Source organism: Oncorhynchus mykiss, chromosome 6 (assembly GCF_057628025.1).
Source record: "Oncorhynchus mykiss isolate SJ-2025 chromosome 6, ASM5762802v1, whole genome shotgun sequence".
NCBI lineage: Eukaryota > Metazoa > Chordata > Actinopteri > Salmoniformes > Salmonidae > Oncorhynchus > Oncorhynchus mykiss.
The window spans coordinates 83,628,606-83,650,000 of record NC_143027.1 but is presented as its reverse complement, the minus strand read 5'-3'; the positions used below and the strand labels follow the sequence as shown (position 1 = coordinate 83,650,000).

General features: G+C 43.9%; 1 protein-coding gene across 7 annotated transcripts in view; it reads left to right on the top strand.

Moving 5' to 3' along the window:
* Nucleotides 1–21,395, top strand: part of LOC118964944 (cell migration-inducing and hyaluronan-binding protein) — a 165,993-nt gene that overhangs the window by 124,645 nt on the left and 19,953 nt on the right. For all 7 annotated transcript variants that reach the window (XM_090239145.1, XM_090239151.1, XM_090239146.1 and 4 more), the window contains 3 exons: nucleotides 7,492–7,661; nucleotides 12,232–12,441; nucleotides 14,732–14,937. In XM_090239145.1, the coding sequence (XP_090095271.1) occupies nucleotides 7,492–7,661; nucleotides 12,232–12,441; nucleotides 14,732–14,937 (586 nt within the window). The remainder of the gene's footprint in view (nucleotides 1–7,491; nucleotides 7,662–12,231; nucleotides 12,442–14,731; nucleotides 14,938–21,395) is intronic.

Below are 21,395 nucleotides of genomic sequence, written 5' to 3'. Positions count from 1 at the left end.
GCCTATTAATTAGGTGTGTGTGTGTGTGTGTGTGTGTTCAATCTATTTTAATGAAAGGTAGACTCTGGCTCATCACTAACCCCTTTCAACTTCGATCTACCTATTAATTTAATTTCTGTATTTATTCATTCCGCTCGTAGCCCTCCAGTGATGCACAATTAGAAGCTCTTGTTGTGGATGTCTAAAGAGTTAGGCAGAGGCTAGTCTACCCAAGGCTCTGATGAAGGCCATGACACCAAAACATAAGCCCGTTTGGATAAAGGTAGGCAGTCAGTTAATAAGTTATATACAGTGTGTCTGCTATTTCTGTCTTGCATGTGGGCGTGGCCAGTGCGTAGAGAGAGAGAGAGAGAGAGAGAGAGAGAGAGAGAGAGAGAGAGAGAGAGAGAGAGAGAGAGAGAGAGAGAGAGAGAGAGAGAGAGAGAGAGAGAGAGAGAGAGAGAGAGAGAGAGAGAGAGAGAGAGAGAGAGAGAGAGAGAGAGAGAGAGAGAGAGAGAGAGAGAGAGAGAGAGAGAGAGAGAGAGAGAGAGAGAGAGAGAGAGAGAGAGAGAGAGAGAGAGAGATTCTTTTAATTGGAAAGTGTGTGTGTGTGTGGCTAATGATGCATTTTCAGGGACAGTTGATAATGTGTCTCTGCATGTGGTTCACAATAATATTAATGTGTATATCCAAATTAAATCTTTTGACCATGGTAATCTCAAACAGGCAGGCAGTTAGGCTGGCAGACACAGTTATATAAACAGTCACAGACAAATTCTCATTCCTAATAGGGTCACGGTATGTTCTCCAACTCTCTCCGTTCGTCAGTGGAGGATGCAGTTCGTCAGTGTTGTCAGGGGAGCGCCAGTAACAGGGCAAAAGGTGGCCGTGATTCTTTCCAACGGCTCCCTCAAGGCAGACCATTTCAGAACCAACAGTACCCAGGTATCTACCTCTGCCTGTCTCCTCCGCATCATTAACATTTGGGAGAGACGGGGGCAGGAGCGGAGGAAAGAGAGAAAGAGGGTGGAGAGAGACAATGGGTGCGAGATTGCTGTCAGTCTTTATTGTACTGATGAGTAAATCCTGAGAAGTGATCCAGTCACTTTCTTTGTGCACAGAAAGGTTTTATCAGTAAAGGAGGGTTGAGATGCGTGGGTGACCAGCTGTGTCTCTGATTCTTTTACTGTTATTTTTCATTTAATTCCCTTTCTTCTTCTTTTTCTTCAATAACTCTTTGGCATTTAATGACTGTAGTGTTTGTGTCTAGTGTGTGGGCGGGCAGTAGGAGCTGTTCTTTTCTTAGATTCCTCTCTTTTTGTCTTGTTATTTTTTCATGTTTTTCTCCTCTTAAGAAATCATGTAATATGATGCCATTAGTGAGGAGAGAAGACTGAACCTGGGGAAAGTGAATGTTCTGAACTCATTAATATTTCTTTAGTATCTACTTGGATCATTAGATGTCACAGACAGTGGGCTGTTCTTGTCACAACCTCTCCTCTCACTCTCTAATTTCCTCTCTCCCTTTCTCTCCTCTCATCTCGTGATGTGTATATTCCTCTCCTCTCTCAATCCCCCTCTAATAGTTGTCATCTGTCATATATCTAGCTCCCCAGTAGCTGGACTGGCAGACTCATTCTGTGACCTTTAACACCCACCTTCATCATCTTCCTCAAACTCCCTCCATTAAATCTCTTCCCATGTCTCACCCTTTCTCTCTGTGTGTTTGGTCTGCGGCCCTGCCAACTACAGAGTGGTTCTGGTGACAGCTGTGAGGTGTTGACATCTTCAGACTAAAGGGAGATGTCTGAAGAGACAGACAATCACATTCAAATACAGACAAATCCTTCACAGACCGATTCCTGTGTGAGTGAGTGACGACATTCTGTGACCAATGTGTTAAATTTAGGCACACAGAAACCACTGGGTTCAATCCCAGTGTGGGGCACTAGTTTTTAATGTTGTTTTTTGCCCCTAGTGGCCGGTTTTGATGCTGTCTCCCAACTTCTAGAGGACCTGCATACACACACACACACACAAAAGCACGCACTCTAGTTTCTCTCCCTCCACTTTCAGCCTAAAAGGCCTTCTAAAATCACAGGGCAATTTTCTCCCACTAGTGTAAATTGACTCTAAAGAACAACACTAAAACATTCTCTGGTTGCCTTCTGAGAGTGATGGTCTCACATCTTCCAGGCAAGTGCTTTTGTGTGTGTGTGTGTGTGTGTGTGTGTGTGTGTGTGCGCGTACATACAGTGTGTGTGTGTCAGGGAAGATTTAAATTTATCAGACATATGGATTGGGAGCATAACCCATTAGGGCTTCCACCCACGAAGCCAGCACCATCAATAGACGAGGGATGTTGACCAAATGAGCCACATTTACATGTCCTTAAAAACAGCCTAACTAATTACAAACAACTATTCCTTGTGTTTGGGTGTGTAGAATATGCTAAACTTTAAGCCTATTGCTTTATTGGTTTTTACTTTTCTAAAACAATAATTGTCCACCTCATGGTTCAGCAGTCAGAGCACTAAATGCATCAGGGCATTGGATGCATAGACCTATAGGTGTAGGTGTCCACTGTATGATATTAATATTAATATATACACTACCGTTCAAAAGTTTTGGTCACTTAGAAATGTCCTTGTTTTTGAAATTAAAGCAATTTTTTGTCCATTTAAAAATAACATCAAATTGATCAGTAATACAGTGTAGATGTTGTTAATGTTATAAATGACTATTGTAGCTGGAAACGGCTGATTTTTTTAAATGGAATATCTACATAGGCGTACAGAGGTCCATTATCAGCAACCATCACTCCTGTGTTCCAATGGCATGTTGTGTTAGCTAATCCAAGTTTATCATTTAAAAGGCTAGTTGGTCATTAGAAAACCCTTTTGCAATTGTGTTAGCACTGCTAATAACTGTTGTCCTGATTAAAGAAGCAATAAAACTGGACTTCTTTAGACTAGCTGCGTATCTGGAGCATCAGCATTTGTGGGTTCGATTACAGTCTCAAAATTACTTCTGAAACTTGTCAGTCTATTCTTGTTCTGAGAAATGAAGGTTATTCCATGCGAGAAACTGCCAAGAAGCTGAAGATCTAACCAGAATTGTTTTATTTATTTTACCTTTATTTAACTAGGCAAGTCAGTTAAGAACAAATTCTTATTTTCAATGACGGCCTAGGAACAGTGGGTTAACTGCCTTGTTCAGAGGTAGAACAACAGATTTTTACCTTGTCAGCTCAGGGATTTGATCTTGCAACCTGCCTCCCCATAGAAAGAGGAGTGGGAGGCCCCGGTGCACAACTGAGCAAGAGGACAAGCACATTAGAGTGTCTAGTTTGAGAAACAGACGCCTCAAAGGTCCTCAAGTGGCAGCTTCAACGTCAACAGTGAAGAGGCGACAGATAGTCCAGTGCCTGTGTTCTTTTGACCATCTTAATCTTTTCTTTTTATTGGCCAGTCTGAGATATGGCTTTATCTTTGCAACTCTGCCTAGAAGACCAGCATCCTGGAGTCGCCTCTTCACTGTTGATGTTGAGACTGGTGTTTTGCGGGTACTATTTAATGATAGTACTATTTAGGAAGCTTAGGGCCCCAGAGATAGAAATATGCTTTAAGACAACGACATTAAGGTATTTATTCTGGTCAGTTAGCATACTGCATCTGCTATACAGATATTGGCATACAGAAGAAAGCTAATTCGTTCATTTTCGGAATATTTTGTATCAAGATCAGCATTATATTTTATATTATAGTAGTAACTCTGGTAGGCCTGAATGTTCAATCAGAAAAATATCTCAACAGAATTAAACAAAACATTGTTTGCATATTTATATTAATAAATAGGTATAGAATAATAACTATAATATACAGTAATAATAATGATAAAACAAATTATTATAAATACACACAAAAATAAAAACATATTTTTTAAAGGTCCAAAATGGCATCCTACCTGAATAGCCAGTTGCACAGTAGACTGCATTTGGCCGCTTCAACATCCATCTCATCTTAGTTCACTACAATATTCAAACTTGTCCATACAGAGGACATTTCCCTTGTAGCTGGGCTCCAGACTAACATGTTACCATGGTGACACTGGTGACACTAAGTCTTTCAGTTGGTGGCACAAGCCCATGATTTGGTGGCACAATCAAAAACATTTGCGGCATTACGCAATAGAAACAAATTGCTGTAAAATTCACAGTGCTTTATTAAAAAGTGTGTTAGGCTACTGAGATGTTGTTGAAGAAATACGTTGTTTCGTCATCTTTTCATGTTCTGATTCTAAATATTTGAATGACCAACCTAACCCAGTGATTGTCATGCATTTTGAGCTGACAATTATGATATTGTTATATTTTACTGTTAAAACAGTGCTCAGAATTTTCTGATTGTATTTCTTTCAATAGAGATGAATTTGCATCTTAATATGCTCCTATATTATAGGCCAATTTTTTGGGCCAAATTCACCACCTGAGTAAGTGTAAAAACAAAACCCAACTACTATGTCATTATCTCTACAGATAATACCGACCACTGCTATTACAGTACATTTAATGTAAAACAAAACCCAACTGCTAGGTCACTATCTCTACAGATAATACCCACCACTGCTATTACAGTACATTTAATGTAAAAACAAAACCCAACTGCTATGTCACTATCTCTACAGATAATACCCACCACTGCTATTACAGTACATTTAATGTAAAAACAAAACCCAACTGCTAGGTCACTATCTCTACAGATAATACCCACCACTACTATTACAGTACATTTAATGTAAAAACAAAACCCAACTACTATGTCACTATCTCTACAGATAATACCCACCGCTACTATTACAGTACATTTAATGTAAAAACAAAACCCAACTACTATGTCACTATCTCTACAGATAATACCCACCACTGCTATTACAGTACATTTAATGTAAAAACAAAACCCAACTACTATGTCACTATCTCTACAGATAATACCCACCGCTAGTAACCATGTATTAATCTAACAGTACTGTCGTGTCTTTGGCATCATTAAACTGAAGACTGTTATTTTATCAAATCAATTCTCTGTAATTATTATTATGTGATTAAACTAATCACGTAAATGTAATTAACTAGGAAGTCGGGGCACCAAGGAAAATATTCAGATTACAAAGTTATAATTTTCCTAATATAACTTTCAGATATTTTAATATCGGATCAATTAGTCTTCTAATGAATGAATTATTCTTTACCTCATATTAGTCTCATTCCAAACGTCATAAATTGTTGGTTATCTGCACGAACCCAGTCTTCACTATGAATCATCCATACAGCAATTGTCTCAATCATTTATTTATTAACTAACTAAATGATCACAGAAATGTATCAACAAACAAACAAAGTAGATATGGTTACAAGGAAATGATAGGGTATGTGCCCTAGTGGGCTTAACCGGTATGGCGGCTTGGTAGACAAAGGGACTGAGAAGGGCACGAAAGACAAAAGACACTAACTACATAGTTGATAATTATAACAATTGAAATACTAATCCTTTGCACATGAATGCTCACTCATTCGGGAATAATTGCAATCAATATATATATTTACGCTCAGTGTGTTGTCGTGATCTCTGTTGGAATCGTCCTTCTTTCTGTTGGAAGTTCATCCGCTCATTATTCGTGGTTAGAATGGATACTTCAGAGTCCCATTCAGAAATGTTGTTATAGACTAGATGTTTCGGCGGTTGTCGGCCTTCGCATTCAATGGTATAGAATTCCTAGCTGCAGACTAGTAATTAGTATCAAAGATTTGCTCTTATTCTGTAGGTATCGATAGTCTCAGAGTTTCAACAACCATTACAACCTTAGCTTATACTCAGATTTATGGTCTCTACTCAATCCTTATCCCTCTAGGTAATCAAGGTAAGCTTGGATCTCCACTCAAACCATATCTCCCTCTGTGATCGAGGTACTGGTCTAAATGGAAATTCCCAAGGAGGGGGTTATAGCCAGAACAGTAGAAAAGGGCTGTCCCATGACACCAGATCAATGTCTGTGCTCATGGGGCGGGCCTTTGACTTAGTTAAACTCCAAAGGAAATTGGGGTGTCATTGAATAAACAGTTTATAATAATAATAATTTCCCAAATAGTTTCATTTTTACTCATTCATTTTATACAACAATTAGATGCAAGCCTCACAACTGAGACTCTTGTATAAACAGAGTGATGGTAATGATGGAGAAGAGGTTCCTTTGTTCTCCTTTGAAACCTCTCTCTGCACTCTGGCCATGAGGAGAGAGACTCCTCTAGGAATTTATGACCTGCGATAACAGAGCCTGGGTGTATGGGGAAGAGAGAGAGGTAGTGCGAGAGAGAGGGGGATGGTGCAGAGAGAGGAGGATGGTACTTGCTATCCCCAAAGAGGGCCACGTCATGACAGTACATTTAATGTAAAAACAAAACCCAACTGCTAGGTCACTATCTCTACAGATAATACCCACCACTGCTATTACAGTACATTTAATGTAAAAACAAAACCCAACTACTATGTCACTATCTCTACAGATAATACCCACCACTGCTATTACAGTACATTTAATGTAAAAACAAAACCCAACTACTATGTCACTATCTCTACAGATAATACCCACCACTGCTATTACAGTACATTTAATGTAAAAACAAACATCTATGCACTCGCAATGGTCAATCCACATTTAGTGTGCTCCATATCTCACAGCCATATTGAATGTCTTGTTTGTAGAATAGTTTCATAGCAAATATCTTGTTTGTAAAATAGTTGCTTTTGCGCTCGAAGAAATAAAAAGTATATCTACAGAAAGCTGAGAACATCCTCTCTCCACCTTTGACAACAGGATAGCTGTGTTTTCCCCACAATTGGATTTAAAAGTGTTATACATAACTTTTCTTTCTCCTGGAGCATTTTTCCCTCTGAAAAGGAGAGAGAGAGTGCCTCGCTCAACATAGCAGCAGGCCCCAGCGAAACAGGGGCAGGTAGGCAGACACTTTCATTACAGGAATCATGAGGATAATGTAATTTACTGTTTCACCAAATCATGGTTTCACCCTCATAAAAACAAAGACGTTTTGAGTGAGGTAAAGTAATGTGCAGCTCGCACAGATGAGACCAATACATGTTTTAACTCGCCCAGCGAGACTAAATGGTGGCAGTCTGGCGCCCCGCCATGTAGGCTTTTCACTACTCTCTAATTTTCATTTTACTTTGATGAAAAAAGGCTCCATCTTCACAATCAACAGTATCTTAGGCCAAGGCTCCTCTCTCACTCTCCTCAGCAGCAGACCAGCCCCGGACAATTTGGCTGACTCCAATTTTATCGGCTTTTCATTTATTTTATCGGCCAAAAGACGGAAATTACCTGCTAACGGAAACCCTGGTGTGTGTGTGTGTGTGTACACATGTGCATTCGTATGTCTATGTGTGTTGCCAGATGTGTTCTAACTCTTTATGTGTGTGCGTGCGTGTGTGTGTGTAGGTAAGCCAGTGTTCCTCCACATGGGTGAGGAGGTGGATGGGGTGGACATGAGGGCAGAGGTCGGCCTACTGAGTCGCAACATCCTGGTGCGCGGCGAGATGGAACCTGGTTGCTATGGCAACGAGGCCTGCAAGTTCTTCGCCTTTGACACTTTTGGAGGACACGTGAAGGTCATTTAATTAACATGTCATTAATTGTTAGAATCTACCCCTCCAATCTATCTATTTATCCCTCTATCTACACCTTCACTTTATTCATCCGTCCACCCATTCATCCTCTCTTCATCCTTCCATAAACCCCTACAACTTCTCTTCATCCTTCCATAAACCCCTACATCTTCTCTTCATCCTTCCATAAACCCCTACATCTTCTCTTCATCCTTCCATAAACCCCTACATCTTCTCTTCATCCTTCCATAAACCCCTACATCTTCTCTTCATCCTTCCATAAACCCCTACATCTTCTCTTCATCCTTCCATAAACTCCTACATCTTCTCTTCATCCTTCCATAAACCCCTACATCTTCTCTTCATCCTTCCATAAACCCCTACATCTTTTATTCATCCGTCCACCCATTCATCCTCTCTTCATCCTTCCATAAACCCCTACATCTTCTCTTCATCCTTCCATAAACCCCTACATCTTCTCTTCATCCTTCCATAAACATCTACATCCTCTCTTCATCCTTCCATAAACATCTACATCCTCTCTTCATCCTTCCATAAACCCCTACATCCTCTCTTCATCCTTCCATAAACCCCTACATCCTCTCTTAATCCTTCCATAAACCCCTACATCCTCTCTTCAGCCTTCCATAAACCCCTACATCTTCTCTTCATCCTTCCATAAACCCCTACAATTTCTCTTCATCCTTCCATAAATCCCTACATCTTCTCTTCATCCTTCCATAAACCCATACATCTTCTCTTTGTCCTTCCATCTACTTTCATCTTTTATTTATCCTTCCACTGATCCAAACTTGTAGATATTGTGTGTAGGGCTTAACTTCCTTAACCTTTTACAGCGGTGGGTTAAATCAAGGTCACACAGAGTGTTTCTTGTTATTCTTAAACAATTCTACTTTGAAACAAAGTATACACCTCACACACATGGTTATGGGATAAAAAAAGAAGACACCTGTACCATGTCAGATATACAGTTGAAATGTGTTAAATGTTGAGTTTGCATCCCAATATTACACTTCAAATGCATTACAGACGACTGAAATATAACAAAACCGCTTGACATAGAAACACCTGATTTCCGGCGGGTTTTTGAAATAATGTTTATTAATTATGAATAATATTCGTAACCTTCCACCCATGAGGCCTCAAGGTCATTGAAAGGGCTACAGTCTGTAGGAAAGGGCTACAGTCTGTGAGGTTACCAGAGTTTTGCAGCCCTGATCATGTCTTTCTGGTCTGTTTATTCAGTACCTTGAGGCCTTCACCAGAAGAAATGGGCTATTGTTTTGGGCTATACTGTCCAGTTAACATAAAGGTTACATTAAGAAACTGAGCTCATCTATTGTCCTTACAGGTTAGGTGAGGGTAAGGGAAAAGTTTCTAGAGTTTAGTTATAATCAGATGTTTAGTTAGAAAGTACAACCCTTCCATCCCCGTCTAGCATGGCTAGACGCCCAGAGTCAGGGGAGCACAGTTAGGACAGAGAGGGCTGAGACTGTCACACACGCCAGCCAACTAGATTATTACAGTAATGATCTGGTTTGGGTCATGACTGTCATCAGATGACATATGGTGACGCAATCTGTCAATGACATCTGTAATATCATCGTTAAGACAGTGGTATGTCGGCTGTCATTAGGCCAGTGTGATTCTATGACAGAAGGACAGGCAGACACACACACACACACACACACACACACACACACACACACACACACACACACACACATAATAATAATATCAAAGCCAAATACCAACCCTGATTTAAGCAAGCAGGCAGGCTAAGGTTTGCACAAATAAACAATTGTCACTTTGCTGACAGGGAGTGTCACATTGGGAGAGTTTCTTGTATTATGTTGTTTGCCATTACTGTAATTAGGTTTGGCAGAACATTTCCAATGAGTGAAAGTTTCTTGGAAGCTCTTTTGATTGAGTTCCGTCTAAATGAAGGCACATTTTATTTACAGCACAGGAACAAAGTGTGAAGCGCAATGTAGGAGGGAGATAGACAGACAGACAGACAGACACACACACACACACACACACACACACACACACACACACACACACACACACTGGCATAGTCTTTAGAATGAGTTGGACTGCATCCTGTTCAATAGACAGCTGTTTATTGAAGCTGTCAGTCATAGGACCTGGGCTGTGTCCCAAATGCCACCCTATAATAGTGCAGTACTTTTGACCAGGAAATGCAGGGCTCTCATTTGGGACGCAACCCAGGAGAAGATCCACAGCTAGTATGGAATGGAGCCACGTCCATCTCCACTGCCTGCAAATTCTTCCCATTACATTCTAGTCAACCACATTTTAATGAAGAATTATGGAAACGATTTGATTAGTCTCTCATGCATGGAAACTCTCGCTATCTTTTTATCTGTCTCCTACTCAATCTCTCACACTTTCACTGCTTCTTTCACATTCAAATTCTCCTGTCTCACTCTCTAGCGGTCTCACTCTCTAGCGGTCTCACTCTCTGGCGGTCTCACTCTCTAGCGGTCTCACCATATCGGTCTCACTCTCTAGCGGTCTCACCATATCGGTCTCACTCTCTAGCAGTCTCACTCTCTAGCGGTCTCACTCTCTGGCGGTCTCACTCTCTAGCGGTCTCACCATATCGGTCACACTCTCTAGCGGTCTCACTCTCTAGCGGTCTCACCATATCGGTCTCACCCTCTAGCGGTCTCACCCTCTAGCGGTCTCACTCTCTAGCGGTCTCACTCTCTAGCGGTCTCACCATATCGGTCTCACTCTCTAGCGGTCTCACTCTCTAGCGGTCTCACCATATCGGTCTCACTCTCTAGCGGTCTCACCATATCGGTCTCACTCTGTAGCGGTCTCACTCTGTAGCGGTCTCACTCTGTAACGGTCTCACTCTCTAGCGGTCTCACTCTCTAGCGGTATCACTCTCTAACGGTCTCACTCTCTAGCGGTCTCACTCTCTAAATCAAATCAAATGTATTTATATAGCTCTTTGTACATCAGCTGATATCTCAAAGTGCTGTACAGAAACCCAGCCTAAAACCCCAAACAGCAAGCAATGCAGGTGTAGAAGCACAGTGGCTAGGAAAAACTTCCTAGAAAAGCCAAAACCTAGGAAGAAACCTAGAGAGGAACCAGGCTATGTGGTGTGGCCAGTCCTCTTCTGGCTGTGCCGGGTGGAGATTATAACAGAACATAGCCAAGATGTTCAAATGCTCATAAATGACCAGCATGGTCGAATAATAATAAGGCAGAACAGTTGAAACTGGAGCAGCAGCACGGCAAGGTGGACTGGGGACAGCAAGGAGTCATCATGTCAGTTAGTCCTGAGGCATGGTCCTAGGGCTCAGGTCCTCCGAGAGAGAGAAAGAAAGAGAGAAAGAGAGAATTAGAGAGAGCACACTTAAATTCTCACAGGACACCGAATAGGACAGGAGAAGTACTCCAGATATAACAAACTGACCCTAGCCCCCCGACACATAAACTACTGCAGCATAAATACTGGAGGCTGAGACAGGAGGTGTCAGGAGACACTGTTGCCCCATCCGAGGACACCCCCGGACAAGGCCAAACAGGAAGGATATAACCCCACCCACTTTGCCAAAGCACAGCCCCCACACCACTAGAGGGATATCTTCAACCACCAACTTACCATCCTGAGACAAGGCCGAGTATAGCCCACAAAGATCTCCACCACGGCACAACCTAAACACTTTCACTGTTTCTTTCACATTCAGATTCTCGTGTCTCACTCTCTGGCTGGCACACTCTCTAGTGGTCTCACTCTCTAGTGGTCTCAGTCTCTAGTAGTCTCACTCTAATGGTCTCACTCTAGCGGTCTCACTCTCTAGCGGTCTCACTCTCTGCCTGGCACACTCTCTCGTGGTCTCACTCTCTAGTGGTCTCACTCTCTAGTAGTCTCACTCTAACGGTCTCACTCTAGCGGTCTCACTCTCTAGCGGTCTCACTCTCTGGCTGGCACACTCTCTGGCGGTCTCACTCTCTAGTGGTCTCACTCTCTAGTAGTCTCACTCTAACGGTCTCACTCTAGCGATCTCACTCTCTGGCTGGCACACTCTCTGGCGATCTCACTCTCTAGTGGTCTCACTCTCTAGTGGTCTCACTCTAACGGTCTCACTCTAGCGGTCTCACTCTCTAGCGGTCTCACTCTCTGGCTGGCACACTCTCTGGCGATCTCACTCTCTAGTGGTCTCACTCTAACGGTCTCACTCTAGCGGTCTCACTCTCTAGCGGTCTCACTCTCTGGCTGGCACACTCTCTGGCGATCTCACTCTCTAGTGGTCTCACTCTAACGGTCTCACTCTAACGGTCTCACTCTCTAGCGGTCTCACTCTCTGGCGGTCTCACTCTCTGGTGGTCTCACTCTCTAGTGGTCTCACTCTCTAGTGGTCTCACTCTCTGGCGGTCTCACTCTCTGGCGGTCTCACTCTCTAGTGGTCTCACTCTAACGATCTCACTCTCTAGCAGTCTCACTCTCTGGCGGTCTCACTTTCTAACTGTCTCACTCTCTCCCTCTCCCCACATATCTCCCTCCCAGGTGGAGCGTGGCTTTAAGTCTGTGCATGTGTCCGGTGTAGAGCTGCAGCACATGGGTCAACAGTCTATGGGTCACTACCCTGTCCACTTCCATATGAACGGAGACGTGGACCAGAAGGGAGGCTACGATCCCCCCACCTCCGTCAGCGATCTGTCCATCCACCACACCTTCTCCCGCTGTGTCACTGTGCACGGCTCTAACGGCCTACTGGTGAGTTATATGCATGCACACACTTGGACATTTGGTTCCATACATTTGAGTGTATAAAAGTGCTGCTGGTCGGCCATTCAGTTGTCATGACGACACCCGCCTTCGCCCAGCCTCTCCACCGTGTGTGTGTGTGTGTGTGTGTGGTTAAAGAGGTCTTCTGTTAGATCAACTGTCTTACCCCAGCAGAACCCCAAATATAAGCTGCATACCAAACAAGTGGCAGGGTGACAGCTGTTTTTCGGATCCCAGGTGTAAAGTCATTGAACTGAATCAGTAGGGTTAGCACATTCACAGAAAGATTTTCCAACCTCACTTGACAGGTTTCTTCCGTTCACGGAGGCACAGAAAAAGTACAGTCAAACACATCCATTTTATTAGCGTTACTCTCTAAGGGCTGTAGCTGAGTTGTTGAGAGACGTTATAACCCTCCACATCTTGGGTTGAAAAATTCTGCTAACTTTCCCCAAATTCCCAGGTTTTTCAGAAATCCTGATTCCGGGAATCTTTGAACCAGGACTTCTAGAAAACCTGGTAATTTTGGGAAAGTTGCTGGAATTTTGTAACTTTATCCAGGTTGAGCTACAAGGGTTTCAGGAAACTTACCTGTGGTGTCATTTCACTGTCTTTGCTAAAAATCCAAGCCACCTACGGAATTCTAATGATGATAATAACCATATTCATGATTATGCATGTTGCTAATTACTGTTGTGAACCCAGGGACATGATGATCTGTGGACGTTACAGGGTCACAGACAGAGCAAATAAATAGAATTACGCACAAAAGAAGATAATTGCTTCTAGCTAGAATTCTATGAGAACAGTCTGTCGGAGACTAAGGTGGGATTGTGTGTGTGTGTGTGTGTGTGTGTGTGTGTGTGTGTGTGGGCTCATGCAAGCTCATCTTCGCCCAACCTCGTGCACGTGCGTATGTGTTGGAGGGTTGTTAAAGGTGTCCTGTTGTGTTGCCACGGCAATCAGAGAATCTATCCGTTGCCATAACGAGGAGATGTGCTGTTGCTACCCAACATGGCGTATCTAAACCAAGGCTCCTGAAAATTGGGTACAAACTGGATAGAACACAACTGTGTCCTGTCACTCTTCAGGCGTTAGAAGGAAATGGAAGATAGATGGTGAGATACTGAATTCTCTGAGATGTTATCTCTCTGCTTCGGCTTCGGCCCAATTAGTACCCTATTCTATTCCCTACATAGTGGAATAGGGGCCCTGGTCCCTATGGGCCCTGGTTTAAAATAATGCACTAGATAGAGAATAGGGTCCCATTTGAGACTCAGGCCCTGGTCTCCTCAGGCCCAGGTCTCCTCAGGCCCAGGTCTCCTCAGGCCCTGGTCTCCTTTCCTTCATCAGATGTCAGAATATCTCCATAGACATGAAGACGGGGGTTAGCACCACATGATTTAGCTCAGCAGGCTAATACAGTCTTTAGTTTGGTGAACTGTTCTCAAATGAGGAGACTTCCAGGAACCAATCACAAAGAAGAGGTGAGATAAGCTAGCTAGCTAGTGTGGCAGGCAGAGTAATATCTTTCTTTAAATGGTGTAGCTCAGTGGAATGATGTGTTTCACACCATCTGCTGAGATTGGGTTTTTAGCCCAGTGCAGATGACAGAGAAGAGACATAGAAGGAAAACCACTTCCTTCAGACATGCATCTGTGCCATTCAAAATAAATGTGTGCATGGTTTGTCAGGGTTGGGGTTATTCCTGTCAATTCAGAAAGTAGGACTAAACCAAATTCCAATTCCAAATGTTCCTCATTGAAAAGCATTGAAGGTATTGGAATTGGAAATTCTGCGTACTCCTTGAATTGACTGGAATTTAAATGGAATTGACCCCAACCCTGGTGTTTCTCTCTCTCTCTCTCTCTCTCTCTCTCTCTCTCTCTCGCTCTCTCTCTCTCTCTCTCTCTCTCTCTCTCTCTCACTCACTCTCTCTCGCCCCCTCTCTCTCCCCCACTCACTCTCTCTCTCCCTCACTCACTCTCTCTCTCCCTCCCCCTCTCTCTCTCCCTTCCTCTCCCTCCCTCTCTCTCTCTCTCCTCCTCTCTCTCTCTCTCCCCCTCTCTCTCTCCCTCCCTCCCCCCTCTCTCTCTCTCCCACCCCCTCTCTGTCCCTCCCTCTCTCTCTCTCCCCCCTCTCCCTGCCCCCTCTCTCTCTCTCCCCCTCACTTTCTCTCGCCCTCCTCTCTGTCCCTCCCACCTCTCTCTCTCCCACCCTCCCCCCCCCCCTCTCTCGCTCCCCTCTCTCTCCCTCCCCCCTCTCTCTGTCTTACCAGGTAAAGGACGTGGTGGGCTATGATGCTCTGGGACATTGTTTCTTCACTGAGGACGGTCCTGAGGAGAGGAACACTTTTGACCACTGCCTGGGGCTGATGATCAGAGCTGGTACCCTGCTGCCCTCCGACAGGGACAGCAAGATGTGTCGCGATATCACACAGGGAGCCTTCCCCGGATATGTGGCCAACCCACGACAAGACTGCAGGTAGAGGAGATCAATAGAAGTGTCCCCTAGGTTCAGATCTAGGATCAGTTTCCCTTCACGCAATCCAAACCTTAAATATTAGTGGGGAAGATGCAAAACTGACCCAAGATCAGCGTCTAGGGCTGACTTCACATCTACATATATAGATAGATACACGCATATGTAAGAGGGATATATACAGTCAGCAACAGGTAGAGAGATACATGTACACACACACTTATCTCTTTATCATGTCTGCTGCGTATAAATAGAGTCCTCTGAACTGATATGTCTGTCCCCGTGGTAACCTGCTATCTCTGGTGTTAGAGAGACAGAGTATGATTAATGCATAAGAGACACGCTCAGCCAGAAGATACATCACTGCAATAAGACTGAGCTTTACCCTATCTTACCTTAAATCACACACACACACGCACACACACACACGCACATACACTCACACACACATACACACATACACACACACACACACACACACACACACACACACACACACACACACACACACGCACACACACACACGCACACACACACATGCACATACACTCACACACACATACACACACACACACACACACACACACACACACACTGCTTATTACCGACTGATGTTCTCTATTCCCTTTGCAAAACCAATTAGGTTGTGATTCTAAGGCTAGAGGTTTGGCTAAAAGGATCCTACATTCATTTGAGTGTTAAAATCGACAACTAGAGTTTTATCTAGTTGTCGGTTACTAGGGCTGCATCCCAAATGGCATCCTATTCCCTACACAGTGCTGTCGTGTGTGTTGTTTAAAGAGTTACTCTTTCCCGAATTTAACTCTCTTCATATATTTTCATATCTTATCGATTACAGTCACTTATTCATCTATTACCTCATCAGTCATATTCCGAATGTCGCAAACTCTTGGATATCTGCACGAACGCTAGCATAAATTATGAATCAGCGATATACCAATTGGCTTTATTACTTATTTACTAAGTAACTAAATAATCACACAGAAGTACATAAACACACAGGATAGGTTATACATTGGTTGCTAACATGATAGAATGAAAAGTCCCTAGTGGACTAAACCGATATGACGGCTTGTTACACCAAATTAAAAGGGAGGGGCATGTGAGAAAGAGCGGGAGAAAAGACAAAGGACTCTACTATCGTACACACAGCTGGTAACTAGGCTCATGGAAATGCTAGTACTTTGCACATGAACAGCCGCTCATTAGAAAAGAGGTTGCATTTGACATATTTACGAGTGTATACCTTTGTTGTCTCTCTGTTGAAATCGCCAGTCCGTCTGCTGGAGAGTCAGTCGACAGAAAGTCTCTGGTTTGTCCACCAGAGATCAAAGTCTTTCGTAGTTGTAGCTTGTTCCCTTTGTTCTCGAAGTGTCTGTTAAATATGGATACGTCAGGCGTACATAGGAAATGTTCTCCAGAATGGATCTTTCAGAGTACCACCCATTGGTTCTCGGTTGCATTTACCAGACTAAAGTACCTAAAGAGCTGCAGAATGAATGTTCCTGTGTAGTCTTTAGTTTTGTAGAGATGTTCTTCTTCTCTGTTGAGGTTTCAGAGGTCTAGCCATTACCTCCCTCTCAGCTCACATTGTTGGTCTCGTTGGCCTAATGTGCATTTTGTCGGAAGTGGGTTTTATACACTCTGGAAAAGGGGGGCGTTCCATGACGCCGATGTATTGTCTGTCTGCTCACGTGGGTGTGACTTCATATGAAAAAAAATGATCCTATTACATCTTCCCACAGATAGTTTCATATTTAATCATATACGTTCCCCCACATTTGGATGTGACCCTGACAACTGGGAAATATACACATTCAGAGATACACTTATGTTGTTATACTGTCTTTAGTTACGTCACAAATGATGAACAAATTCTACAGGATTGTTCTTTAAATACCCACGGACCATTCCAAATGTCTGGGATATAGAAATACTGTTGAATTATTCAGCCTTTTAGTGTTATCGTACTGCAACGTCCCTCTCTGTGGTAACAAAGGGATTTAACTCAAGTTTCTGAGAGTAGGGAGAGAGAGTTTTCCTGCAGGTATTTATGACCATCATAAAACTGTAGAGAGAGGGGGGGGGGGGGGGGCACCTATGATCCTCCCCCCAAGGGCATGCCATGACAGTGCAGTAGTTTTGACCATGGTCCTAAGAGTCCTGCAGGGTCAAAAGTAGTGCACTATATAGGAGCTTGGTCAAAAGTAGTGGACTATGTAGTGAATAGGGTGCCATATGGGACACAGTCCAGGAATTTGCCTTACATTACATTTCATTGAAAAAAATTTAAGATCTAGACACCTCACTGATAAGCAGACCGGTGGAGACATTAATACTGCAAAGCCATGAGAGAAGGTCACGTTCGAGTATGTGTGCCTTGCCTCTCCTCTCCCCACCTTTCCATTCCACCCTCTCCTCTCCTCTCCTCTCCTCTCCTCTCCTCTCCTCTCCTCTCCTCTCCTCTCCTCTCCTCTCCCCACCTTTCCATTCCACCCTCTCCTCTCCTCTCCTCTCCTCTCCTCTCCTCTCCTCTCCTCTCCTCTCCTCTCCTCTCCTCTCCTCTCCTCTCCTCTCCTCTCCTCTCCTCTCCTCTCCTCTCCTCTCCTCTCCTCTCCTCTCCTCTCCTCTCCTCTGTTCGTCATTACCATACTCCTAAGGAACAGCCTCCATAGGAATTCATGGGAATTTACACTATTTCAATGTTATGCTTCAAGGACAATGAAAAATAAAACGTATGTGTCATCCAAAAGCTGTAGTTGTTGAAATGAAAACATGTTGATCACCTCTCTACACTACAAAGCAACAATAATGTACAACTAGAGAAGTTCATCCATTATAATATGTTTTCAGTATTGCTGACCGATTTAAGATCAATCTGATGTAAAGTAAAGCCGGTAAAAATGAATTGCGTTTTGTAATATATTTACATGCGTTGCTATGGTTACACAGTACCAAAATCTGAGCAGTTTGTCTCTCAAAATAGACCAAAAAGTACATGTTCTACTCTAATAATGTCAATACTTCCATATGAAATGTCGTCCCTCATCCCTTTAATCGGCGCTTGCTGCATACATATGTTTCACATTGTGACATTGTTGACAAGTTGGGTATTTTAATGTGGGGATCTAGTTTTCCCTGATTCACTTCCATTAATCAAAGCCTGGAAAGGAGGAGTTTAATAATGGCTCTTATTGGCCAAGACACAGCGTCAGCTACCCAGGGTTTATATACATCATTGAATGTCACCTACCAAAAAGTATGAGGTAACAGAATTACTTTTCCTCAGTAAAGTTTTGCAGATTTGTTGCTTCCCCCATATCTCCTCCCCCTCCCTCTCTTTCTATCTATTCTCTTTTAACACACATCTTCTCACACAGACACAGTACTATCTCCCTCTCTCCACCTTCTCTATTTCCCGACTACTGTCTTCACTCTCTCTTCCCTTCCCTTCTCTCCTCTCCCCTCTCTATTGCCAGACTCCTCCTCTCCTCTCCTCTCCTCTCCTCTCCTCTCCTCTCCTCTCCTCTCCTCTCCTCTCCTCTCCTCTCCTCTCCTCTCCTCTCCTCTCCTCTCCTCTCCTCTCCTCTCCTCTCCTCTCCTCTCTTCTCTTCTCTTCTCTTCTCTTCTCTTCTCTTCTCTTCTCTTCTCTTCTCTTCTCTTCTCCTCTCCTCTCCTTTCCCTTCTCATAGCACAGAGGGAGTATTAACTTAAAATGCTGAGAGGAATAAAGCAACAAATGACTGTAGAGAATATCTACTAAATAACAGTTACAGAGTAGTCTATGCATTCACTGCACTTCCTACAGTAATACACACACACACACACACACACACACAAGCACTCAGATGAACATTTTATTTTAAAAGGCACATAACACCTGCACTTAATGCCTGTAAAAAGAGAGAGAGAGGGAGGAAGGAGAGAGATGCTAGAGAGAGAGAGAGAGGGTGAGAGACAGAAAGGAGAGATGCGAGAGAAAGAAAGAGATGGAGGTGAGAGAGAGAGAGATGGAGGTGAGAGAGAGACTTGTTGGTAGTTATTGCTAACACTGCTGGGACAATTCTCACTCATTACCCAGAGCTGCTTATACCACACACACACACACACACACACACACACACACACACACACACACACACACACACACACACACACACACACACACACACACACACACTACCGTCTGAATGAGTGTATTGTGTACTCTGCTGTGCATATGCCTGTTGTCCGAACCTCTGGCAGTCTCTATGGGGGTGCCACAGGGTTCAATTCTCGGGCCGACTCTTTTCACTGTATACATCAATGATGTCGCTCTTGCTTGGTGATTCTTTGATCAAATCAAATTTGTTTATATAGCCCTTCGTACATCAGCTGATACAGCTGTACAGAAACCCAGCCTAAAACCCCAAACAGCAAGCAAAGCACAGTGGCTAGGAAAAACTCCCTAGAAAGGCCAAAACCTAGGAAGAAACCTAGAGAGGAACCAGGCTATGAGGGGTGGCCAGTCCTCTTCTGGCTGTGCCGTGTGGAGATTATAACAGAACATGGCCAAGATGCTCAAATGTTCATAAATGACCAGCAGGGTCAAATAAAAATAATCACAGTAGTTGTTTGAGGGTGCAGCAAGTTAGCACCTCAGGAGTAAATGTCAGTTGGCTTTTCATAGCCGATCATTAAGAGTATCTCTACCGCTCCTGCTGTCTCTAGAGAGTTGAAAACAGCAGGTCTGGGACAGGTCGCACGTCCAGTGAACAGGTCAGGATTCCATAGCCGCAGGCAGAACAGTTGAAACTGGAGCAGCAGCACGGCCAGGTGGACTGGGGACAGCAAGGAGTCATCATGCCAGGTAGTCCTAAGGCATGGTCCTAGGGCTCAGGTCCTCCGAGAGAGAGAAAGAAAGAGAGAAAGAGAGAATTAGAGAGAGCATACTTAAATTCACACAGGACACTGGATAAGACAGGAGAAGTACTCCAGATATAACAAACTGACCCTAGCCCCCCGACACATAAACTACTGCGGCAGTGTCTTTGATCCACCTCTATGCAGACGACACCATTCTGTATACATCTTGCCCTTCCTTGGACACTGTGTTAACAAACCTCCAAACGAGCTTCAACACCATACAACACTCCTTCCGTGGCCTCCAACTGCTCTTAAATGCTAGAAGAACTAAATGCATGCTCTTCAACCGATCCCTGCCCGCACCCGCCAGCCCGACTAGCATCACTACTCTGGACGGTTCTGACTTAGAATATGTGGACAACTACAAATACCTAGGTGTCTGGTTAGAATGTAAACTCACCTTTCAGACTCACATTAAGCATCTCCAATCCAAAATGAAATCTAGAATCAGCTTTCTAATTCGCAACAAAGCCTCCTACTTGCACATAAACATAAACATCTGCACATTTATCACTCCAGTGTTAATGCCAAATTGTAATTATTTCGCCTCCATGGCCTATTTATTGCCTTACCTCCCTACTCTTCTACATTTGCAAACACTGTACATATATTTTTTCTATTGTGTTATTGACTGTACGTTTGTTTATGTGTAACTCTGTGTAGTTGTTTTTGTCAGTGCTTTGCTTTATCTTGGCCAGGTCACAGTTGTAAATGAGAACTTGTTCTCAACTGGCCTACATGGTTAAATAAAAATAATATTCCCCTGTCCGCTGACAGACAGCTAACATGTTCCCTTGTCTGTTGACAGACGGCTAACATGTTCCCCTGTCCGCTGACAGACGGCTAACATGTTCCCCTGTCCGCTGACAGACGGCTAACATGTTCCCCTGTCCGCTGACAGACGGCTAACATGTTCCCCTGTCCGCTGACAGACGGCTAACATGTTCCCTTGTCCGCTGACAGACGGCTAACATGTTCCCCTGTCCGCTGACAGACGGCTAACATGTTCCCTTGTCCGCTGACAGACGGCTAACATGTTCCCTTGTCCGCTGACAGACGGCTAACATGTTCCCCTGTCTGCTGACAGACGGCTAACATGTTCCCCTGTCCGCTGACAGACGGCTAACATGTTCCCCTGTCCGCTGACAGACGGCTAACATGTTCCCCTGTCTGCTGACAGACGGCTAACATGTTCCCCTGTCCGCTGACAGACGGCTAACATGTTCCCCTGTCCGCTGACAGACGGCTAACATGTTCCCCTGTCCGCTGACAGACGGCTAACATGTTCCCCTGTCCGCTGACAGACGGCTAACATGTTCCCCTGTCCGCTGACAGACGGCTAACATGTTCCCCTGTCCGCTGACAGACGGCTAACATGTTCCCCTGTCCGCTGACAGACGGCTAACATGTTCCCCTGTCCGCTGACAGACGGCTAACATGTTCCCCTGTCCGCTGACAGACGGCTAACATGTTCCCCTGTCCGCTGACAGACGGCTAACATGTTCCCCTGTCCGTTGACAGACGGCTAACATGTT